This window comes from Apteryx rowi, unplaced genomic scaffold (assembly GCF_003343035.1).
Source record: "Apteryx rowi isolate R43461 unplaced genomic scaffold, aptRow1 scaffold_1230, whole genome shotgun sequence".
NCBI classification, from domain to species: Eukaryota; Metazoa; Chordata; class Aves; order Apterygiformes; family Apterygidae; genus Apteryx; species Apteryx rowi.
Window position 1 is genome coordinate 59,431 of NW_020447454.1, and position 25,975 is coordinate 85,405.

The 25,975-nt window shown below is 38.8% G+C and overlaps 1 protein-coding gene across 21 annotated transcripts in view; it reads left to right on the forward strand.

The window, feature by feature from the left end:
* Positions 1 to 25,975, forward strand: part of LOC112960877 (fibronectin type-III domain-containing protein 3a-like) — an 80,181-nt gene that overhangs the window by 39,986 nt on the left and 14,220 nt on the right. For 16 of the 21 annotated variants that reach the window (XM_026055501.1, XM_026055500.1, XM_026055509.1 and 13 more), the window contains one exon: positions 5,279 to 5,354. The exons of 2 other annotated variants lie outside the window; for them this stretch is intronic. In XM_026055501.1, the coding sequence (XP_025911286.1) occupies positions 5,279 to 5,354 (76 nt within the window). Of the gene's footprint in view, positions 1 to 2,421; positions 2,437 to 3,008; positions 3,151 to 4,537; positions 4,596 to 5,278; positions 5,355 to 25,975 lie in introns of those variants that run through there. 3 more of the 21 variants (XM_026055507.1, XM_026055521.1, XM_026055520.1) reach the window with 3 other exon arrangements.

Sequence of the window (25,975 nt, forward strand, 5' to 3'; positions counted from 1 at the left end):
AGATCTTCAAAGAGGGTGTCCCTTAACTAGTCCTTCAAAAAGGCAAAACATTTTAATGCTTCTTCAGCCTACTGGCAGGCAGTGTTTATGTATCAGCAATTTAAATGGGCTCAGGAATGTTCCCAGAGACTGAGGCTAGCTATCATGGAAAAAGTCTGCTCTAGGAAGCTATCTTACAGTCCAGAATGTGCATCTGTGTGCAAAACGTGTGTTAAAAATGGGCCTTGGCATAGTTTTCAGAATTGTTTGGGAGAATACTTGTTGATGCAAGGCAAAATTGTGCTAAGGATCACTGTAACAGTTTATCATCACCGGTCATTGTTTTTCAGAGCCCAGCAACGTTCCTGAGCGCTGCTTGATTTGCTAATGTAGATGTGGGTTTAGGTGCTGCTGAAGCAGTCAAGGGGATGGCACAGTTGTCTTAAGAGACTAAAAACACTGCCACTGAAGTTTGCAGAGACTAGGAGCAGGGAGGGGGCGAAATATGATTTACAATTTACAAAATAATGAAGATGGAGAAAACTTCTTCAGAATTGTTGTCTGCCAAATCTCATATACAAGAACTAGGGAGCACTTGAAAACTAGTAGGAGATTGGTTTAACATGGATAAAAGAAAGATGAGCTTCAGAAACTTGCTGCCCTAGGCTGTGGGGACAACCGGTATGAGCAGGTTCAAAGAGTTTAAGCAGATCCATGAACAGTGGAGAGATGAACTGCAAAAAGTGGTCAGGTTCACATGCTGTCCCTAAATAGTATTTCCAGTTATTATGTTAGAGTACTGGGCTAGGTGGACCACCGATTTGGACCACTGATACAGCCATGAGGGCATTTCTAATATTATTTGGCCTGAGCAGCTAAGTTAAAACAGGGATTTCAGCAAAACCCTACTGAGCTTTCTAATATATGGCACAATTCAGTCTTGTTGGGAAAATTGGCCTTTGCCAATCCAAGTTATGTACCTTGAAACGTGGTTGAGCAGCAAAGTAATGCTTTTAATATTAGGAAAAGAAAAGTCAAATATTCCATAATAAAAAGGGTTTTAATCAGTACTGTTCCTTTCTGCAAAGCTTTTCTGTGTATTAGGCTGGATTTTGTGGCTACCATTGCACTAAGAAATAAAAATTCTCTGTAACCCATGCCTATTTAATTGAACCACCAAAAAAGTTTAAAATGTTCATTTGATCAGGATTAATCATCTAAAATGTCCTTTCTTAAAATGAATTAAATACCACTGAAAAGTAATGAAATTTCACTGTTAAAACTCTGGCTGGGAACTGGTGTTTCAGGTATTTCATGCTTTAGTCATATTGGCCAGTCATTTTGTTTCATTCATGCAAGAACTTTTTAGGATAAGTGTATAGCTGCAGTCACATCAATTTGTATGCTAATCTCTCCAGGAAAGAGATGCTGATAATGTGGTTGATATAGACTGCCTTTTATCAGGAACTGCACTGAGGTCATGTGGATCATCATTAAATATCTGTTTAAAGGAAACAATTTTCAGTCACAGTGAAAATGACAAAATTAGTTGTTGACCTAATACTCCATTTCTTAGTAGCAGTGACTTAACATATTTTGAACTTGAGAAAAAATATGTTGTCACAGTCGTGTTAGCATTGAGAAATTACATGTTTAGATTTTCTTAAGTTTTGTTATAGTTGGCTGTGTTTGAGATGCATATGTAGGATTCTAGGGCAAGTCTTAAGTTCCCATTATTTTGTTAGGGTTGTGAAGTCCTTAATGCTCAGTTGCTTTAGAAGAAGAAATGGCATTTGAAAAGTGGCTATGTTAGGCATGCCTTTCACTGAGGTTGATAAATCACAAATGAGTTCTTCAGGTTATTGTAATTATTGTAGAGGAGCAGGCAGCAGAAATCTAGATGGAATGATGCATATTAGCTTTTGGAGAGCTTTTGTGAATGAAGCAACAGGGTTTGTCATGCACAGAATGAAGCATGGGAAAAGAGGCTGAACCATAAGTTTTTTCCAAAGCTTTTCATTTAGTGCTAGCCAACATGAAGATTTTGCCCAAGAGTGGAACGAAACTGAGATTTAGAGTAATTGGTGTGTGAGACCACGGGCTCAATTTTGGTAAATGCCGACATCAAGATTCCTGAGGTAGCGTGCTGGAGAATGAAATATGCAAGTCTGCACAGGGGAAGCCTGGAATGAGATGGGAAAGTTATAAATACTAGCAGCCTGTAGATTTTATTTGCCTAATGCCTGACACCTTAAAGAAAAAGGTAACATGAATCTTTCATAGAAATTTCTTTGCATCTTTGATTATGTGTAGCAGGCTTTTGTTATTTAAGAGGGAATCTCTGTGGGTGACCCTCTCTCTTTGGTAGTATCTCTCCTGGCCAGGAAGGTATCAGTCTCCCTCCAAGTGTGCAGCTTTAATTTTTCTTATTGCAATTTGCAGCTACTCGGGAGGCAAGTGAGTGTCAAAAACGTCCTCCTCAAAGCAATGATGATGCTGTGGTGTTCAGCAGCAAGTAAAAGGCAGAGAACCAGCAGTGGTCACATTGACACACTTTACCCCAGCACAAAGACTTTTGAAACCAGCCATGTTTGAAACTTGGGAAACTACTTCAGCCCTGATTCCAGCTGCCTTTTGGCGCTCTTGCCAACAAATACAGCCTGGCTGGGAACAGTTGTGGCTACAGTGTAAAAGCAAGGCTGAAAGTGGGAGCCAGTCAAAAATGTAACTAGGCATCAAGCAGACTGATATTGCAGAGAAAAAAGGATCTATTTCATGTCCCTGAGAACTGAGCATCTAATTCATCTGACAGAGGAGAAGCGTTTAGTCAGGCAGTCTCCCAGCCCTGTTGGCTGTGAAATTGAGAAGCCCTCAGAGAAGTGAAAGTCTGACAACATTATGAGCTTCGGTACAGTGCTGGGCTCCATCATTGCTGAATTCTCCCCCCCCCGTTCGTTCTCCCCCCCCCCCGTTCGTTCTCCCCCCTGGTCCAGGACACCCATCTCTGTGCTTCAATTCACTTTTGCTAGCAGGAACCACCAACCACCAACTCAGATGTCCTGCAGCAGAGATCTGGAGAAGAAAGACCAGCAGATTCCTAAGACAACATCATTACCTCGGTTACCAACCGCAGGAGCCAGGCATTGACATTCAAGAAGTGGGAACAATGAAGTAATACCAGTCATTCCCCTTTCCCCGTTACTTCAGAAGCAGTAGTCAAGGGACTTGCACCAGCCATTTACCCTAAGACTTGACAGCTTTACAACTTTTCTCATTCTTGCAGTTCACACTGGAGAACAAGAATATGGAACTGAAAATTGTGCACGTTCTTTGATGTGCCCATGCTGCAGCCAGAATGGCTCCTCCGAGAAGTTAAGGCATCCTAAGTCAGTCAAAACACTTGTGCAGATCTGGCTACTAATAGACAAAGAGGCAGTCTCATGTACCCCTGCAAAACTTTGATGTCCTTTTATTCCAGCCTATATGTCAAGCTAAAATTTTTAATCATAGCAGGGAGGGGAAAGTAAATCAATGAAGGACGTGTCTTCAAAAAGCTATGCCTATTTGGGGAGTCTGAAGGAAAAATTGTTAAAGTCCTCCACTCAAATTTCCCTCGTTTATCTTGTACTAAAGATGATATCCAGTTTCTAAAATGCTACCTTCAAACACATATGATAAACTCTGGCAATACAATATTTTCTGAAGACTTATAGGGTCTTACTTCAAGAGCATTTCTAAGATTCTCTTGTCTCTAAGTTTAGACCATACTGTCTATGTTAACTTTTACTGAATTTATCTAAAATATGCCTGAATATAAATCAGGAAAATTTATCAAAATGATAAAATGTAAATGGTGATCTAGTTCATATTTTTTTCCTCAAAAAGCCTAAGGCTTCTAAAGAGACTTCCCCAGTAACAGTACTGCATCAGATGAAGCAACACAAGATGGTATGTTTAAAGTGTATGCTCAAAATAGAGCTAAAGCAGTATTCGAACGCTGAACCACATGGCCCAAGTTTGAATATGCTGAATATCCAGCAAATCTCATCAAAGTTGTTAGGACAGAGCTTACCATCTTTTGATTACTTTGTGAAGTTGCCCTACCGAAGAAGGAGGAATTCACGTGATTTTGCCTTTTCCTCACACTTTCTTTTCTATGAGGCACAGAAAGGTAGCCTGAACAGATTAGTGGTGAAGAAAGATGCAGCAAAGGAAAAAGTTCAACAAAACAGGAAGATCTGGCATTCCTAAAATAAGTAATGCTTAAGTTTCTTTGTTTTCTTTGTTGTAAAGAAGCAGTAACAAGCACAATTTTTGCTTTCTTTAGCAATTTAACAGACTACCTTTTTGGCCATGATATTAAGGAGTTGTGTCACACACCAATTCATATCGGGGGGAGGATATATATACTGTATTTAGATGCGTGCAAGCTAGACTGAGAAAAGTTTGTGTCCAGAAAGAAAATTATGGAATGTACCTGCTCTTCCCCTCCTCTCCCCCCCCCCCAAATAATTTTATCTGGGTTCTTCAGTAGTTATAAACTTTTTTTTTCTTACAGGAAAGCAGGCTTTAATTAGCATACAGGAGTCTGAAACAGTATCAGGCATCTTCTCGGGGTACCTGTCAAACTTCCTCTGTTTATTTCAGCTATTAAGTATGCTTTTCTACCAGTTCTACACTGCTGAGTTTTACAGAATTAGGATAATTAGCTTTCCCCAAATAAAAATGTACATATTGTTTCATGCTATGCATCCGGTGCGCTTACTTTGTCATTACTTCTAATAATGTTTTATCATTAATGAATCTACAAACATGCTTAGACCATGAAAAGAAGGAAATTACGCAGTATTTTCCATATGTTGAAAACTGTTTGCCAAGCCGTAATGATTAAAACTCAAACACTGGGAATTCTAGGCTTCCCTGTGAAACTTTTATATAATGGCTTGATTAATGTTGAAGCTAATGTAATTTGTTTTTGAAATAGTGTAAGCAATAGGAATAGCTTTTTTAATTACACTAAGCAGTCCAGAAAATGAAGTTTGTAGAAGTACTGTTTTACCCAATTTTTAATCTCATCTTGACTCTTTGAAGAATGCTTGTTAAAAATATCTGTATTTGTTCTTGCTCTTATCCATTTTCTGTGCGGAGTGAAGGCTGCAAGCAGTGTGAAGTGGAAAATAGTGTATTTATTAATCAGCAAAAAAAAAGGGTTGTTTTTTCTTCCAGAAAATCTTTTTTGCGCATACTGGATTTTGTAACATATTCCTGTGTAATGGTTGTAAAAACTTTTATTTTTAAGGTTATTCTTGTGCAAGTTAATCCAGGGGAAGCATTTACAATAAGAAGAGAAGATGGACAGTTTCAGTGCATTACAGGTAAAGCCGATATATTTATTTTAATATTTCCTGATTCTGCATCAGGGTAGGCAAAAGGCAATTTATGATGTTGAAGGTAAAACAGTGAGGGAAGTGGTTTTGGATAGAAGGTCTGTTTAAAGACCTAAAAGATTAGATACTAAGTATCATTTGGTTTTATACTTCACTGTCATAAGCAAAACACCTTTTCCTATATTAGGTTAAATTAAATTACATTCAGCAGGGGTGGGGGGAAATTATTTCAGTCTGCAGAGCGAATGAGCAAGTGCTATCATAACAGCTTTTGGTTAAGCTCATTTATTACACAGACCTTAAGTTACAGTAGTTAATTTGGGTTGAGTTTAGATTTTTTTTTTTAATTCTTTGCTATCATGTGGATGTTATTTTGCCCATCCCACCAATAGTTGTCTGTTATCCTGCTAACCCACTAGTAGCTGTTGCCCCACTGCTAGTTGTTTATTATCTCTAGGGGCCAAACTGCCTCCTTTTTAAGTTCCAGCAAGATTCGTCTTCAAAATACAAGCACTTCATCCTAACATTACATCCCCCTATGTAACAGGCAGTTTGTTTTCTATACCGATGTTGTTTCTATACAGATGTTGTTTTTTATACCGAATCAGAATAGCTACAAAAATTAAGACCATCTAGGGCTGCAAGAAATGAGCAGTCAGATGTTACTGTTATTTCGACTATCACTTTATTGTGTTACAAGAGACTATCCGCAAATGCAGCACTGAGTCACTCTCTCTGCTGGGCCAATGAATCCTGCACTCTCTTTTTCTGGACGTTGGTCCAGCTTCAACGGATACTGTCCTGACCAGCTGAAGCAAGTGGCTTCAAGCTCCTTTTTCCCCCCCTCTCTGTAGTCTGAAGAGAGCCCAAAGTCTGGTTTCCAATGTCCTAGGCAGGTCCTTTAGCCACAAGATAACTGATCAAAGGGAAGCCTTCAATTACAACTTATATTGACAATTCTTAAAGCTTACATGTGCATTAGAACCATTCTTCAAAACTCTATGCTGATTGCACAGTATTATATTGTTTCTTTTGAGCCACGGTCACTATTGCAGCTCAGTTTTGTGGGGCTTATTTGAAACATAGCTGTGTAATAATTACTTCACAATATCTGAGAGGAACATAGTGGATTTTGTCTTGCATTTTAAGTGAAAAACAGATGACGTGTTTTCCATCTATGGTACAAAATACAGCATACTTTGTATTTTAATTTTGATTTATCAAATTGACTTGGGGGAGGGGGGAAATGAATTGACACTTTCCTTGCCTGGTAATCTTGAAAGTAGAAAGTCTGTGTGATGAATTGCAAAAATATTAATACCATATATGTATAGATACAGTGCTAACTTTTCAGGATACTTGCAGACACATGCTTTTATCCTTGTCTGGTCCCTCTTGAACAGCCAGCTCTCTGTTATGATTGACATCAATGGCTGAAGCCTTCATGCTTTAAATCTGAGAGTGAGTGGTTATTAGGTAGGCAGTCGTTCCTGGGGCTCACTAAGCCTAAGCTCAGGTGCGCTCTTTACAACTTTCCTGAAAAGTGGAACCGACGATCTAGGGACCTAAACCCCAGATCGGTTCCGCAGCTTTTTCAAACCTCCAGATATTTGCCTTATCCTTCCGCCTTCTAGGACATGAAAACATGGCTTATAGCCTTGTGGTAAAGCAGAGAGCATAACTTGGAGGTTTCTCGTGTCCACAGTTTCATTACTCTTGGAACAGAACCTGGGTTACACACATTCACTTGAACGTAGTTTTTCTTTTCTACTTCTGCCACTCCTGAGACATTTTTGTTTCATACGAGTCTTTATGCCAGACAGATCTTTCTACTTTTTTGCCTTGTTCTTAAATTGCTGGGTCTCCCTGGCTTAAAGAAGAAACTCCTTCAAAAATCAATGCTATACTTTTTCATTATATGGATTGCAACTAATGAGAGGAAAGTCTACTTTCCCAACAGCTTTTGCATCAGATAGCATATGCTGTGGAGAGTAATATGGTATTGGTGGCCCTTATTTGCTCTGCCACAGCTTCTCAAACATAGTTTGCTCTTGATAAATTTTGTCTTTTTTTTGTATATATATAAAATGGATGCCCAGTTCACAAAATGAATTATGGTTAAAGAGGCTACTGCACTGACTCTAAAGAAGGAAACCTCACCTCAGTTCCCTGTTATTTTCTTCAGTGTATGCTTTCAGTTACCAAGTCAAATTGAAGTTAAAGATGTGGAAATACCTAATGAATATGATTTGGGGGGAACATTATAAACATGCAGGAAAGCTTATTTAAAAAAAAATCAGACATAAAGAAATGAAGCTAGATAGCTGAATTTTAGTGTTGAGATGCTATTAATAGGAAGTTGATTTACTTGTGACAATATCTGTTAATACTTTTTCCAACCTCTTTTTTTTCTGCAAATATTTGCCCATTGTTATAGTCTCTTCTGACTATGTATAGCTGTAAAAATCTCTGGAAAGAATACATGTTCTGCCTTTTCTGCAAAGTACTCTGTAAAAAGAGATAGTACTACATATGTTAAAAATATGTATCTGCATATTACTTTGCAAAAACACAGCATGTATTGTCTGCAGAGAAATTGTAATTACATGAATATGCAGTTTTTGTTCATAATCTGTCATTTCCTTATATCCTGTCTGAATCTTAATCTAACACTCAAAATCCACCTAGGTGAAAAGGATAAGTACAAGCAAAGGATTTTTTTTTTTTTCCAGGAATTGCACTTAATACTTTGTTACAAGTATTCCCCTGTCCCTTGTAAAGAGGTATTTATACAGCTACAGGTGTAACTCACCACCCTGTGCATTTCTGGTAGAATACCAAGTGACCACCAAACAAATCTGTCTATTATTCAGTTTCTGATGTTTGCTTTCTAGAAGGAACTGGTTCTGGCAACTTCATTTAATTCATATTTTGTAATAATGTTCAATATTCTGCAAATAACACACAGCTTAATGCTGAACAGAGTTTGATCTTTTTTAAGTAATAGAAAACTTTCAAGTACTATTTTTCTAAGCCTGTATTCTAATTTTTACTTAGCAAAATGCTGGTTTACGAATATTTGGTTTTAGTATCTCTTTTTGGATTAAAATCTTGCTAAGATATGTCCAGGGAAAAGGAGAAATAATTTGAGATTAGCAACAATAGTAAGAATTTGAAGTGTGGTGCATTGACCAAAGATTGAAATAATAAAACGTAACTTCAGGTTCTTGCAAGGCTATTTGCCTAGGCATATGTTTGAATATAAATTATGTAGATGTAGTATGAGGGGTAGTGAGCTATTTCTAGATGGAGTCACAACAGAAGCGCAGATACACAGATTGAGTTGTCTTGTTTGTGTCCCTTTGACTCTCATGCTTAATTGATAATCAACTCACCCGGAGATTGCACTGTGTGCCAGAGTCAGTGTGGGTTGTATATAAATACAATTGTAGTGTTAATTGTATTTTCTTGCATCATATTCCCTGGCTGTTGGGAACACTGAGGTGCTCTATCAATCTTTGTTGGTACTCGTCATAGCTATTTTATTTCTAAAGAGTACTAATCTTATTTTGGATATTGTATGCATAGGGTAAAACTACTCAACTTGAAAACAACTAGAATCAATGTCTCTCCAGGAAAAAGGAGAGTGTGTATCACGGACAGCTCTAAAATATTCACTCTAATCTATGAGGTACTGAAAACTCAATGCACCAACTAATGGAGCTGCATGCTTCTGCGGGGTAAGCTTCTGAAGAACGTACTGCGTCTGTACTCAGGTGTCTACCGACTTCCTGGCTGTTTGCTGGTCTGACTCTCACAGATGGTCTATAAAGCCTTGAATGTTTTGGAACTGTGATAAGGGACAAATAACTTGTTAATGCATGCCTTTTCCATGGCAGTTACAATGGGATGAAGAGGCTCTTGTGATTATTTCCTGGTCTGAAATTTCTAAGCTTGGCAAAAGAGCACTGTTGCTGAGGGATCCTTCTTCCTTGTTGAGTCCCATTCCTCTGTTTGTCAGAGTTTTGATAACTTAAAATGATTTGTGTATTTTTTTCTTGATGTATTGCACACACATTTCTGTAAAATAACAAACCCAGCGTTGCTTTATATTTCTGCATTTAAGTTTTATGTTGTAGTTACTTTGCTATTGTACATATTTTACTTAAGAAATAGTTCTAAATGAGCACTTCTGTGTGCTAACAATCAGTTTCTTATTTTAAAAAATACTTTGTTTTGGCTGTCTATTTTTTTTGGATAGTCATGACTTCTGCCCACTCTTGATGCAACTTCAATTTAAACCATTTGTCAGGCTTTTACTTTCCAAAGATTGTGTGTTTTACTTGCTAAATAGATAGGAAGACATCTGCCTGTGTATCCATGTGTTAAGCCAAAATGTATATTTTTAGAAGAGCTCTTAAAACTGTTCTCACATAGTAGAAATGTTCAGACTTCTGTGGAAACCTTCCTTAAGCCAAAATTTTCTTCTGTTAAAGTGAAATAATCAGCTACATTACAGTGATTCAGAAAACCAGGTTTGAAACGTATGAATGGGCTSTCTTTGCAGAAGTGAATTACAGCAGATCACTCATTCGTGAATTCTTCCTATTGCAGAATAAATGAATGAAGATGACTCATCTTGAGTACATTTTATAACAGTCCCAAGTTGCAGCTAAGGGCTATTAAATGTTACTTGACATAATAAGAGACCATGTTATATGTCTCTCCAGAGGGAAATTGCCATTTTCATAATAAAATAAGAAAACATATGTAAATCAGAATGAGTCATAAAGACTTCATGTTTTGAAATGAAATGAAGTATCAGTGTGAAGGTTAGTCTCTGGGGAAAAAAGTTAAGCAATCTTACCTCTTTTCTTTTTCCTTTAAAATAAGGAATAAAATACTTTTTAAAGTGCTGTCAAGAGGAAAAGAGGAGGATCACATCCATTCTGAGACTACAGTAGTGAAACACAAACTTTCTCTCATTTGAAGGTTAGTTTCAACTTTGCAACACCAGACCTGCCCATTATCCAGAACATTAAGTAAATAAAGTGATTTCCTGCTGCAAAATCTCATATGTGGTTTTGGTTGTTTTAAGATGGCATTAAAGCAATCAAACTGGACATCTTAAAATCTAAATGTAACTGTTATGTATGTTATAAATAACTGTTCTATATGTTATCTACCATCCCCTCCTCAGAAGGGACTTTCCTAGCCATTATTGATCCTGGGAAGATGCTTATTTCACAAGAAGACTACAGCTCATTAGGAAATCCTGAGGCTCCTGAGTCGCGTGGGGGAAGTACGCCCTGTCATTCTGTGGTTGTCTTAGAATGTGCTAGGGATACCTGGCACTGCGGTAGCGACCCCGGATGTTGGTTTTAAGGATGACCTCAACTACAGAAACAGAATCTTTTTTGCTGAATTACTCGGTATTAGCTTTAGCAGCAGGCAAAGTTTAGGAACAAAAGAATATTTACATAAAAGCATAGATCTGTAGTAGTGGAACAAACTAGCAAAACCAAAAAGCAGTAAAACACTGTTAACATTATAATTAACAAGAACTCTCCTCTAGCATCTGTAGTCTTCTGGGTAGTTTGTGAGCCTGGATAATGAACCCTTGCAAGCAACCCCAGACAGCTACTTCTTAGACAGATTTTAGTGCTCTAACTTTTCTACTCCTGTTAAAAATGGTTGCTGGAGCCCTCCAGGGAAGCTGTTCTGGATGATCTTCTCTTTCTGTAGCCCAGGAAGGAAATACTACTTCATTCCTGTTTCCATTTACACAGTCCTTATTTCTGGCTATAGGGATATTACATGATGACATTTTTCATAGATCTTTGCATTTCCAGGTGTCTCCAGTCAAACTAAAAATAGTAAGAACACTGGTAGCAGTCAGCTATGCAGGAGTACAGCTGCAGTGGGGACTTGATTCTCTTCTCTGTGTTGCAATAAGATGCTGAGGAGAGCAGGTGACCATGGAGCATGGCTGTAGCTCCTTGATTTGGAGCTATCTCATCCCTAAATAGTTCTAAGTAGGAGCTGCCCTTTTTATAGCTTACAGCAATAAACAGAGTGCATGAATGTCCTTGGAGATTTTGTAGAACAGACTCCTTCCCTTCTCCCTTTTACAGGTAGGTTTGTGTAAGAGTTGGCCAGAGATTTGACAAATCTTTTTCTAATGTGGTAAAGGAACAGTGATGAGTTTAAGCCTTCACTGTATCACCTGTAAAATACTCATTTCCTGCCTTTGGCATGTTGGAGAAATCTCATCCATAATTTGAGGACTATTGGCTGGGTAAATAGGCCCTAAAGCTGCAGCTCTTCTTACTGATACTGTGCTGAATTAAAGCTAGCTCAGCTACATCTATTTGATCCTGTAGTCACTTTTGCAATACAGTTGAGGCACTCCGCAGTCTTTTTTAGGACCATCTCTTAAAGTTCAGTTTTATTAACTCAAAAATTGCGAAGAAGCACAAAACAAGGTCATTCTCCTGATCAGAATAAGCTGTAGCAATCCAGAAGTCTGTTATTTAGATCGGTTCTTTCTGTTCTAAGGCTGGCCATAAGAATTAACCTCTTAACAGAGCACTCTCAGCCTTTTATGGGAACTGCCTGACCTTCTCCTCAGTTAAGCCTGATAATTGAACAGGGCTTCATGCCCCCGTCTCCCCCATTTCTTAAAGAGGCAGTCAGTGATGCTACAAAAAGCTGTTGCTGAAAAAGCTTATTTTATCATGCTGCTTTTCTGCCAGAACAGCCAGCTTTACTGTCTTGGCCATTTTGTTAGGTTTATAAATACTAGGTTTCTAGAATGTGTCATTCCCAGGATAAACTAAACTTGGCAAAAGTTTTGTTAAAAAGCAAACCAAGCCTGTTTAATCACCTTCTGCAGCAGAAAATTAAAAAACAGGTGGAAAAGGAAATGCATTAATTCAGATCACTTTCATAATGTTTGTAGTGTTTTAGGGAAAATTTAATTTTTCTGTCACTGTTTAAAATGTGTTGAATTATAAATAGATCTAATATCTCTATTTGGACAAACAGACATGACAATATAATGCTTTCATTTTGGTTATTTTCTTGCTTTTGTATTAGACATTGTTTTAAGTTTTATTCTACCTTGACTTCATACATTTTTGGGATGTGAATGAGTTCATAATTTACTATATTCATTATAAAGTGTTCAGTGTGTTTTTCATGTCTTATTTTTCTTCCTGTGTATTCTAATCAGTTAATCTTTCCTTTTATCTTCCCTAATTTCCTCCTTTATTCCTTCTTTTCACCGCACCACAAGCTTCACGCTGTAAACCCAGCCTGAGTATAGGAAGGTTCTGGAGACATTTCTTTGAAATATCGGTGTTTCAGCTGCAGACTGAAGGCATCTAATTTTGGGTGACTAAATGTACGTTTCTATATGTAGCCTTGGATCTAAGCTCCCATTATAGCTAGCAAAGATTTAGTCACTAGCTACAAGTACACCCAGTGCTTTTCAGCTGACATCAGTTTGAACTGAACAGCTCTCCAGGCTCCGCTGTCTGTGCTGACTAGATCTCCACTTGCTGTAATGAGAGTTTAAAGTCTCGCATACAGGTGCGTAATTTTAGACACCTAAATGAGATGTCTTTATGCAAAAGCTAAAAGCCTGACTATTATAACCTGAAATAAGTCAGGTTAGAGCCTGGAAACATCTTATTTGTGTGGTGTTTCACAACTGTGCCCACAGTGAATGTCTTTAACCTCAGGACTTCAAACTCTTTGAACTCATCCACTTCTGCGATCATCTACCTTTCACTTCTGTTAAAGTGCCTATGCTCAGAGATGCCCGTTGGGAATGGAGTTGTGGCCCTGACTTACGGCTAGAAGTCGGTGTCTGGGACTAGTCACTACTGTGTCTAGCACACGAGGTTGTAAAGCATTAGTTCATGCTGCTGAGATTCGGGTGCTATTGCAGGACATGCAAGTCTGGTATCAGCTGGATGAGCTCTCTGCAAAGCATGTTAGGCCTGACAGGTCTGTGGCCTACAGTACTGAGTGCCCCAGCCTTGCAATCAGTTCCTCTGATTTCTGCCCTGTGCAGTTGAGGAGAAAGAATTAGCCCTGTACTTTTTGCTTTGTGGACCAAAAAGAGGGGAGAAGTGAAATAGGAATCCTTCTTCATTTCTAACACAGGCAGGAAACTGATTAACACTTTGAACTAAATCACAGATCAGAGATGCATGCATGGAAGTTTAAAAAAAAAAAAGAGAGAGAGAGAGAATCTTATTTAGTATTTTCACTTAAGAGCCTAACACTAGAATGACTTATGCTGATAGCATTTTCTGTATCTTAATTGGGTCAAATCCGGTTAACTGAAATAAAGTTTTTATGAAGATTACCAGCTGTTACTTTATTAAATGGAATAATAAGTTTCTAAGTTTTATTATCTGATACTAATTCATTAAAACAAATTGTGCTTTTATCCTGTAGAAACTTAGGTCATATTTTTAAGTTGATTTTCCACTGGCTTTCATAAAGGCAAAAAGGCATAAGGACTTTTGTTAGATCTTCTTTCACCATATGTACATTATGAATACTGGCTGTTGCATGTCATCTGTTGGAAGATGTAACAAATTGTTAAATGAGACCTCAGGAAGTTTCTTTATAATTCCACCCCGTGGGGTTCAAGTTGTCTTACTACATCCTTGAACTGTGGCTGTAGCTGTGAAAATACACAGACTACTACTACTTCTTTCAAAGAATTACAGTTACCAAGAAATACCTTTGAATTAATTTTGATCTACACTTGCTCTATTTGTACTCTGAAAAGTAGTCTTCACCATCTTCTCTTGAGGACCCAAACTGTCAGGCACAGGCTAGTTGTGACGGCCGACAGACTGGCTGGGAAGGAAAGCAACGTCCTTATGGCTGTGGAACAGTTCTCCCAGGCATGGTTCTTCCCAAGTTCTTCAAGCCTGAGCAAGCTCCCCACCCTGTGCAGGCTGCCACAGCCCCGCCAGGAGTTTACAAGGCCCCGCTGTTGTCCTGCTGCCATGCTTTCTCCTTTGCTGCTAAAGGAGAAATTGTGTAGGCAGAGGGTCAAGTCAGCAACAGAGAGACCTGGAGGTTGGTTTCCCTTTCCGTACTTCATTTTCACCCATCCTTCTAAATGCTACTGTGCTGTCTGCTTGGGTCCAGGTACGTTTTTGTCACGACATTAGTGACCAGAATTTAATACATTGCTGAGTGTCGCAACTTGGAATCCAGGAATTTTTTTTTAATTCTGCTCCTAGTTTTGCTCATTTCTAATGGATGAATCAGAGCAATGTATGGCTGTACATATGTTTATTAATAATATGTGATTATAGTTGTAGTCTGATTTTTTTTGAATGTTAAATGACTAGGGTTTTGTCAGCTTGCAGGACTTACATGATCATGACACTTTGCAACTTCATTAAATCATGTTAGTATAACTTCCTGCCCCTTTCTTCCTTTTGCAGGCATTCATGCAATCTGTTTTACAGCTAAAGCAGTTGGTTTTTTGAATGAAGGGAAAGAAGGGGAGAAACACAACAAGGCCATTACAAACATATAGGCTAACTGTGCACGAATATAAATAGCTACTGTGTAATGTGAATTAAAGACCAATTACAAGTGTGTATGTTCAACCAATTAAAGCCATTAAGAAACAGTGTAATTACATGGGGCTTCAAACAAAGTTTGAAAGGTCAAATTCACTAGTAGCAAATACAGCTATCCAAAGTGCTGATCTTGTGGGGAGGGTTGGGGGGTATTTTGTTGTTTGTTTCTTTTTTCCAAAGAATAGGCCTTTCCTACACTGAAAAGAGCTTTCCAGGAAAGCTGGTTTTCTGGAGCAGATGCCACAGGACACCATCCAGTCAGCTCCAGGTTTTTCTTCTAGGGACTGCACAACACATAACTTGGAGAACTGTCTCCAGTTAATGGTATTAGAGCTACTAGAGAAGCTGATGACACCCTTCTTCCTTTTTGATTAATCGGCTATTTTGTGAGTGTATGGTTTACCTCCTGTGCCTGTTCTCAATGTATTTCTCCAGTAGCCTCTTTTCCAGCTGTGCTTAACTCATCCTTTTCCTTTGGTGTTCTACATATAGGCCATCTTCATAAATATTGTATTTATTGTGTTTCCCTTGAACTTGACACTTGATCAAGAGATCTTGACACTTTTATTCATCGATGGGGTGGATGTGCCTTCCAAGACAATTAAAGAGCGAGCTTTCTTACAGTATTTTGCTATTTGGGTGAGAAAAGAAGGCTTATACCTACATTACATTCTTCATCAATGTAAAACCCAATTTCAAAATTTACCACACTCTCTCCTTCCTATAGCCTTTTCCTAATATCTATAATCCTATAGTTCTTATGTTGTGATATTTAGCAGATTCTGCTGCTATTTGAAAACTGCTGTTACATCGCAGTTGACATAACTTAGAAAAGTCGTGATATTCCTCTGTTCCCCACCCCTTTTTTTAAATAGGTCCTGCCTCAGGAGGACAGCCTGCACTTCAAGCAAGGTTGTTATTAGTGTGTTGCTTTCAAATTCGGTTCAGGTCAGGGAAGTACTGGTAGAAACAAGTAATTCAGAAGTATCAGAACAAAAAGATGTTTAGTAGCTTCTCAGACCTGCAGAAAGATTTTGTCTGCCTTTGCCTCTAAAACATGGCAATAGAGGCTGGGGGAAGAGGGTTAGAATAAGCACCATAAATGCCAAATTTATCATCTCTATTTTTGCTTCATGAATAATTCTTAAAGGGAGTTAACATGAAGTTATAGTTATGGCAAGATATAAGATAACGTGAATAAGATAGTGAGTGCTTCTCATGATGCACGCTTTGTTATGAAGTATTGCAACAACATTAGAAAAAAAAATCTTGTGACAGACAGGTCATTTAAGCTATAGTGGCTGTGCTTGAATAAAGACTGCAACAGGATTGTGGGCTGAGAGAAACTCCCAAGGTGGGGAAAGCCCTACTCACAAAATGCAACTTTAGCAAGCCAGTTTCCACCACCCCCCCCAAAAAAAAAAAAAAAAAGCTGGAGGAAAACTCAATTCCCAGGACAGGGTAGGGAAAAGATTGTTTGGCCAAGGTACTCAACATTATACTGTCTTCTTCTCTAATAAGAATCAGTTTTAAAGTTGGAAACAACTGAGGGAAGAAGAAGAAGAAGCAGCTTGTGTCTGCAGAGAGCTGTCAGCCCTTTTTTCCTCTTTTCCCACAAGCTGCTTTTAAGATAAATGCTATCTTTTGAGAGACTAAGTGATGTGCTACTGTGTTACGTCCTCTGCTGCTTCAGCCTTAAAGAGGCTTTACTCTAAAGGGCACTATTCAGAGTTAGCCTTTATGACTTATGGAGCCAAGAGATGTCTCAGTAAAACTTTAAGCAGCAGGTATATTTAGAGAATGTTGTCAAACATACTTAAGTTTGCATTTATTCTTACTTTTTGTTATGCTTTCCATGTGTTATTTTGTTTCCAATTTTAGTAACCAGATCAGTGGGTTAAAAAAGTAACTTTAATTTTATCTAGCTTTTAAACTCAAGTAAATCAAACTCATCTGAGTTTTCACTCTTGTTTTTCTGAATGCAATACATAAAGCTGTCTTGCAGATAGACTCATGGGGTGCCTAAAGCCCAAGATGAGTCTGAGAATCCGAGGAGTTGAACTGTTTTTTCTTCAAGTTTTAGAGTCTGTTTGGAGGCTGGCAATGTCAAGTACCAGAATATGGAAAGAATTTTCTCCAAGCTGGATAGCAAGGGATCAAAAGAGGAGACTACCTGTGATTTAGTGTGACATTGTGCTCTCAGTGCAATTTTGGGGAAGCATCTGGTGACTAAGCAAAGCATCACTGAGTGAAAATGTTTATTAAGTTAAAAGGGCAACCTGAGCAACTAGAACCAGTTAAAGTTCCTACAGCGTGAAAGAGTTTCAAAAATCACCTGTTAAGAGAGTTGAAAAATAAAGGTGAATATCAGCAAATGCTTAACAAAGATGCAGAGGGATGGCCAGTGTAAGCTGATCTTCTTTTCCTCCCATTTGTACTGCAAATGGATACAACAGTAAGGACAAGCACAGAGGTTTTGAGATTGATTGTTGATGGTTTTATCACTTTTTACTGTGGACTTCTAGCCCATGTGTGTTAGACCAGTGCTTTCCTAGGCAAGTTGTAAATCTGTCATTATATAGCTATAACCTTTTCAATAAAATATATATAAAAGGTGTGTATTTATGCTTACTACACCCATCTAACTCTTACACAAATAAAAAGATTACATAAAAAAGGAGGAAAGTGCATCTTGAAAATACCCTACCTGTTCCGCTTAATTGCAGCTAAATATACTCAGTCAAATGTTTCCTCACATTCCTTTCAAGCAAAGTATATGACATATACTAGGCAATGAATCTTATTCATGTGTCCACACTGCTTCCACTGCAGGTTATTTCCCAGGTTCATCCTCTGAGAAGTCTTAAAAATACCATCCAGAGCACCTCCTTGCTTGTAATAACCTTCCCAGTGTGCATTATGTTCATTGGATTCCAGTGCATTGGCATTTGTTTTTGTCACTAAGCCTTGTCCTCTCACCTGAAAAACAGATCTGCCATTTATGATGGGAAAGACTCTAGCCTCATCTTCGTGACAATAGTTAGAAGGAAGGTGGGGGGAGGGGGTGTTTTTGTTTTTTAACAAAAGCACATAAAGATAGGTTTCTGGATCTTCCTGTTGCATGGTTTTGGGTTGCTGCTTGTTTGGTTTAGTAGTATATTGGCAGGTAAACGTTTCTGTGCTGCTTGAGAGAGCTGGAAAGAGGTCTGAAGTGACTGGTAACATGCCACATGGGAAAAAGGAGGCTGAATGTCAGGTAAGGTTATATCTTTATTGAGTATAGCTTTCTGGGATATGAAGGGAAGTAAATAGAAGGGCTGGAAAATACAGGTGTAAAAAAAATTGTGGCAATGCAGTGGAATCTTGAGGCCAGATACCTCTGCATGTTTGCTGTCTCCATACTGCAAAGCTCAAAGCATAGTAGAGAATGTATTTTGACCCATATCTCTAAAGAGCCTGAGCAGATTCACTACAGTCTTACTTGTGGTTTTGGGGTTTTTTTTTAAGGTTTTAAATGTGGATGCAATAGGGAAGGACAGAATGCTGAAGTATGATGCACAGCTAGTCTAGAGTAGAAATATATCCCTGAGTCACTCAGTAACCACCTAAGTATCTTTCAGCTATCAGGATATTCCAGAAATACTTGGCATTTCAGCTATCCAGATCATTCACACAACTCCAGTGGTATAGGAAAACTATATTCTAGAAGTAGTGAAAGATGAACAAGAGCATAGATTAGCTGCCTAAAGGAGTGTTGCTTGAATGGTATCCCTGAACTGGATGAAATTCAGTAATACACAATACAAGGTCATGCGTAAGAGTAATAAATTATAAGTGAGGGGCTCCTCATTTGAAAGTTGATTAGCAGGAGGAGGAAGCGGATATAAGCTATTTGGCTCACAAGATGAATATTATCTCCAATGTAATATATCTGTAAAGGGGGCTCCTGTGATCATAAAATGCATCAGGACAGATAATGTTAGTACAGCTAGGGATGTTTTACTAGGATTTTACAGGATTCTACTGAGACTTCAACTGTAATTTGATAATTCATGCCTAAAAAAATGGAGTGCAAGTGGAATAGCCATAAAAAAGAGCTACTAGGATGTTGAGAAGAATGAGGAGCTTATATAGGAGACTGGAAGAGCTTGGCTTGTTTAGCTAAGAATCAGTTTTGTTAAGAATGGGTAAGTACATACCAGGAATAATAAAAAAAAAAATCTGTCAATAGTAAATACCAAAGCTGGCTTACAGCCAAGGAGATTTCAAATGGCTATGAATATATCTAATCTGACAATTACAAGAAGCCTTGTAACTATTTAGGAGGGTGATGCTCTAGGACAGCACTCCAATGGGAGAAGTATGAGCAAAAAACGGACTTTTTAAGATTGGTCTTGATGCAGTTGATGTACGATCTATTTATGACGGATCTTGATGTATGATAATGGGGCAGAGGGAGGAAGCTGAAATTGCAGGTGAATAGACTGGATTCTTGAGGTCTTTTTCAGTTCTTTAGTCCTGATGGCCCATCAATAGAAAACGTAGATCTCTCACATCCAGACAGTAGGGAAGCAATAAAAAGGTTTCTGCACAAAGGACACTTTCCAGCTATTAAGCAATTTTACTTTCTCAGCTCCCTAATAGCAGGGTGCATTGATCCATAATGTATGGTCAGGAGCTCCTCTGTATGTGGGTGTCTTTTTCCCTTTCTTCTGGCTTGGAATGACAAATTTCGATGTGTCTGAGCAAAGTGAGTTGTTTCATGCCTGACCTCTTTTTTGACATAAGTAGGTAGATTCCTTACATAGTTCTGTCTGGCTCTGAGTTCATTTTGGCTGCCAAAGCAGTGGGTACATTACTTTCCAAAACATATTTGGTTACAGAGCAGATTGAGTTTGAAGAGAACGCTGCAATGGCATAAGTTTATCTTTGAGTCTGGGCCCTGCTTACTGTTTTACCAGATGCTTTCTTTCTGATAATACATATTTATTATCCTCGGAGAAAGCTTTTTATCAACAACATCCTTTGTCATAGACACTCTTGATGTTTGAGCTTGTATACCTTCCAGGTCTGTGTGGGAGCTCACTTGAGATTTGGTGAAAGCATCTGTGGAGAGTGTGTTGTGGAGAATCAAGGAGCATTTTCACATAAGACACCAAAAAGAGCAAATTCTAGATTGCAAATGCTAAACAAGTTTAAAAGGTGAAAGTGATTTTATTAGTCAGTCTGTAAGTGGGTTGTGGGAAGGAGAGTTGGGAGGAGTGGGTGTTGTTTTGTTTATAGCATGCCCAGACCTTAAAAACTCTTTGGAATCACTGTCAATGCTAAAATATAAGTGGATGTGTGTTGTAATGTATATGACAGTAGAAAAATTTCACTACAGAAGAGGCTGCAGATATTGGTAGCGATCATAGTGCCATTCTGCCTTGCTAAGTCTGACTGAGAACATCAGTTCTTTCACAGGTACCCTGATTTGGGGTTAGCTAGTTTGGACCAAAGTTTTGTAAAGCTTTTTGAACAATGAAAACAATTCCTATGTGTTGACCATAAAAGTCATTATCAGAATCGGAAGTCTTAATCTAAATGTTTATGTATTTATCATGTCAGTCAATGTTATTAAAGAATTTTCAAGACCAGTAGCATTTCAGTCAAACTGGTTTTCTCTGTCTTCAGAGAGTTCCCTATTGTAGCCACATTCATAGGATTGCCTTGTTATTGGTGAAGAAAGAGAAAAGTATGGCTGTGTGTGTGATAGACGGTCAGCACAAGGGATCACGTTCGGGCTGCTTGGATCCCACCTGGGTTCTAACTTTAAGAAGCTTTTAGCTACAGGAGTCTCAGAGAGCAGCTCAGGTCACCCACTAAATCACGGCCTAATCCTAGCAAGTGCATTGAATCTATTGCTTCTGCTTTTTTGATCAGTGTTCCCTACATGCCCGTAATTGTACAAAACATTAGGCTGCACTTGATTGTTGGAAGAATCTGGAAATCAAAGACCTGCCGCAATACATGCGGTACATAAATGCTGCCTGTCTCCCTGAAAGGAAAGCAAGGTTATTTGTTTACTCAGGCTGTATTAACCTCACCCCAAAGCACAAACAGCAGCAACACTAGGAATTTGGCTAGACCACTCACCCAGAATCTGGGATGTCTGAGTTTTTAGCTATACGAAGTACAACAATATTTGAAGCTGTAACCCCCAATTCCAGCACAGTGCCCTAACCATTTGCTATGGGGTATTCTGAGCTCTTCTTCATGTACTCTTTTGAAGCTGGGCCTTGTTGCTACCATAAAAAGTAATATTCTAGAGGGAAACTACACAAGAAGGCAATCTGCCTTTTTAGACTGATGTAGTAGGTATTTCCCTATGGTTTGGGCAAAGGCCTGGGTTCCGGTTCCTGTTTCAAAGGCTGGTTTTGTATTTTCTGTTTAGGAGTTCTTGGACTGAATGAATTAACCATGTGATTGTAGCATGGGCAGAAGCTTAGTGTGTTGCATTTCATTTTCCTAGTGGCCCATTGTCAGCAGAAGGGATGGTCACAACAGAGGTTATTGCATAGTCTGGTATTTATAGCACTCTCCTAGACAGCAACAAGCTGTGGGTTTAATCTGTGTGAAGAGAGCATAGAAGTTAGTTTACCCACTAACTGAACAAGATGACCTCCCTTTTCCTGCCAGTAGGAATCTACCCTCAGAAAACATGATATTCTCTACTGAAATTGGACGGAAGGGTCAGTAGAGCAGGCCTGAACCAGATACCTATTGGGGATGCACTGGCTGTGCTTAATGATTTTTAACATCTGGTGTGAGGTGACGCCCTGATAAATGTGCCAAAGCACAGAATTGTTCTCCAGAGGCAGCCAGTGAATCATCCTGCTGAAGCCAAGTGTTTGCTTTAGACATTGCACAGTGTAAGGTGCGTAGCAACAGATGTTTCAGTTTGGTCTTTTGTCTCACTTTTGTTTTGTCATATGTGGTTTTTGTAGGTTCTCTGCTTTGAGGCTTGTTCTCTGCAATTTGTATCATGGCAGAAGGACTTTGCATCACTAAATATCTCCTTTTGTTGTCAACTTCAGGGAGATTTTAACCTTCCTCATGATTTGAAACAAAGCTGTGTAATAAAAAGCATTACTTATTTTATAGTTTAGAGTTCTATAGTTGAACATTTTCTTGTAAATACTAGAATCTTTGTATTAGTGGATTCAAGGGAACATCCCTAATTTAGGCAAATCAACAGTTGTATGTGGTGAGTGTGAAGAGAGGAAGTTCTGTAGGACTGAACTTCACTTCTTTGCAGTGTTTCCAAAGGCTTTGTCCCCTGACCACAACAGCAAACTCGCTTAGCTAATGCAAGGAGGATTGCACCTAAGAGTAAAATTTCACTGGGACAGAGCTACTTTTTTTTTCCTTTTATCAGTGCAGCAATAGTTAACTTTTGACTTTTAGTAAGAACAAGATTTAGCTATGTTTTGCACCAGATAGCCTGACTTTAGAACTCTAGTAGCGGAGCCAATATCATTCTGGATTTACCTATATTTCCCTCTTTCTGCTAGATCGTGTAGAATACTGGGTTCTCCTTTCCCATGATGGAAAGCTGAGAACTATCACTTCTTGATAACTTTAGGTTTGCATTGATTTCAATTCTGAACCACCACCCCCAAACCAGTCCTTTTGCAGAAAGAGGTATGTAGTGTTTATTTAGATATTAGAAGGACTTCAGATACTTTGCGCCATAGATGCTAGCTTCTCATAATAAATTTTGTTCTGGTTTGTTTTTATTTTAAATAGAGCATCTGAATCTGCATTGTGTTCATTTGTATAATTTGCTTGAAGTCTAAACAATTCAAAGGATCTCAAATGAAAGCGCATGCCATTAGTAGATTCCAGGGACTCAAAAGGAGTACACCTTTAGAAAAAAATTCTTGGGTAGAAATCCAAGCCCACAAGTTGGGCACTACGTTTTCTCTTGGTGACCTTTTCGGGTGTTAATTGCTTGGGTGAACTTCTGGCACTGTATGTATGGCAATACTCAGTCACAGGTGGCACAAACAGAATGTATTATATCCACAGGTTCTTCTGTATGTTTTCATCCATAGTTTTAAAATACCCTACCCTGGAATTTGGGAATTTGGTAAAATTGTTTCAATATTCGTATGCATGCTATTGATTTCCTTAGTCATCTGTATACAGGGGTCTTTTTTTTGGGGGGGTGGAGGGGAAATATCAAGAAATTTGCACAGAGGAAGAGGAGCTTCTTTGAATGCCAGTTCTCTGAGACAGCACAATGTGCCAGATAATTTTGCACTCCAGTTTGAAATCAGTGTAGCTAGATAAGTATTGCACAGGAAAAATAACCCATTAGTGTGATAAGTTGAATATAATGATGCCAAAAAGACCTTTACAAGTAATAATACTACATAATCGTATCTTTTTTGGCATGATCAGTCAGGGGCGGGGGGAATGTTGAAGTTAATGTGTGTTTCTTCAAGGATCTCTTCCTCCTGTGAGTCAACAAGTGCTCTTTTCTTGGCTATCTACACGCCAAGAACCACTGGCAGGCTACAAATCATCTCCCCCTGTTGAGACTCAATTGTGCTGTTCACCTCTTAACCACAACTAGCTATCAATAGTAGTGCTTAACCTTTACTTTCTGGTCTGCAGACCCATACGTCTAAAATCTTTCTGATCAGAAATATACAAATTCTAGTAACAACTGTTAATGGTTGATTCTGAATCTTCCGAATCATACTGAAGACTACTAAGCATTATGCATAAATATTAAATAAAGGTCTGATTTGGAGGGAAAAAAATGCGGGTCAATACTGCTCAGCATAACTGCTAGAAAATTGGATCCTTTTTGAGGAAAAGGTAAGGAAATATGCTACGCAGTTATATTGGTGTGAGTGCAGATTATTTTTACTGCTAAGAATAAAAGCATTCATGAAAGTTCCTCTGTGTTAAGAATGGTATATCACATTTAGCTCTCTTTGAAATGCAATGAGTTATGGTTCACCTGATATTTAAATTGGAAGACTATTGGAGAGAAAGAACATAATTTTTTTGGCATAACTCTTCCACATAGTTATTAAGTAATTACCCGAAGTCTAAACCTAAAACAGCAGTCCAAACTAAGCATTTTAAGAATCTAAGCTACATAGTACAAAGCTTACATAGTATATTTTCATATTAACATCTTTGATTCAGTGGTACTTTTTTTCTTAACCAAGTAGGGTGGAGTTAGTCTCTGTGCCACATAACTGCTTCAGAAAAAAATGTACAAAGACTTTGTATTATTGGAGTGTCTTGAAGGACTAAGCATCCTTCTGTAAGCTCCCACGTGTAACTTTCTGTTTTGAAGTTTGCACTGCTTAAAGACATGGACTTGTAATCCTATTTGATCACAAAACTGCATTGTGGTCATTGTTTAGAAATAGCTGAAATGAAAGTACATTTAATATTTGAACATAGAAACCATTGTCACTTTTTTCCTTTGAATGTATGTAAGGCCATTATAAAAGAAAACTGATAGCTGTATTAATGGTAAAGTGCTATAGAAATCTGTCATCTCTGCACATTTGCCTATGAGAAGGGATTTGATGTTCTCCTTTTTCTTTTTGAATACGTACGTATGGTTTCATGAGAAAGATCAGGATCTCAATAGAAGGGAATCTTTAGAAATACTGTAGCTAGTCAGGCTTCATAGCTTTCTGCTTTTATCCATTATTCCAAAGTCTCTGTGGATGAAACTGATGCTTTTTTTCCCCACTTTAGAAATCATCTGTGTGAGCGTTTTATCTTCAATTTTGTTGTGTATGTTTGACAGTCTGCAGTCTACTGATAGATAGCTGTTGTAGCCAATTAATGTATTTAAATTGGTGTCCTTGCTTTGTCAGCTGTCGTCCGCCAGCCTTGATGACAAAAGTAGACAGATGGAGGGGGGAAGGGATGGTTTTGTCGGGATGAATTCAGAGCATAAGGAAGGTGTTAAATTGACAGCGTTGAAAACTGGAGTCTTCTGGTCACCTGTGTCCTTGCCGTGCTCATAGTTCCTTCTTGTGCCTCTGCCCCACCTCAGGCCTGACAGTAAGTTTTGTGTTTGCTTTGGGGTTTTGTTGCTGCTTTCTTTGATTACCTTGTGTCTTGTAAAAGTAAAGCTCTTGGGTTTTGGGGGTTTTTTGTGTGACTTTTTTTGTGCTTGTTACCCTAATGTACCAGTTTGGAAGTATTTTCCAGGCACAGCTCACAAGACAAATGTAGCCCACTTGCTTGTTGTTGTAATTATCATAGCTGCTGGCAGCCCAAAATAAAACTTTCTGAAGTCGCAGCCATTATGTAAAAGAGTGGTGCAACTCTTCGTGGCACCTGGGACTATTGATTTAGCGCAGCACGGCCATGCCAGGCTGGCGCCCTGCGACGTCAGCTGTGCGCTCTATTGTTTGGGCCGCCGTGGCCTTTGTGGCTGCCCCTGTCAGCGCTTGCGTCAGCGATGCATATCATCGCCTGCATGATGTCAAAGTGTGGGTGTTCGGTTAATGTGCTGCAGTAAATCCTGAACGCCGTCCCTCCTGGGGATAACAAAGAGTGATTCATCGCCGTTCACATTAGGCTAATGCTAAGTATAGCAGTGCTCATGAGCTGCCGCGTCCACATAGATTAAGTATCAAAGTCACTGCAGCTTTCTAAGCGCGATGCCAGAAGGTGTTTGTTCATAACCAGATCTGTATGTGCACCTGTGGTTTGGGGGGTTTTTTTGTTCTTTAAGGTGTTAACTCATTACCAGTTTCACTAAAGGTTAACTCCTATGCAAGTGTTTGGTTAAAATAAACCTTCTCAACTTGATCTCGCTAATCGGCATAAAGAGCGTGAATTGTGCCGGCAACGCGAGCTGGAGGGTGAGAGTAAAAACGGGAGTGGGACATCCCGCGGGGTGGCTGAGGTCGCGCACCTCCGCGCGAGCGGCGCCCCCGAAAGCCGCGGCCGCTGCTTTCA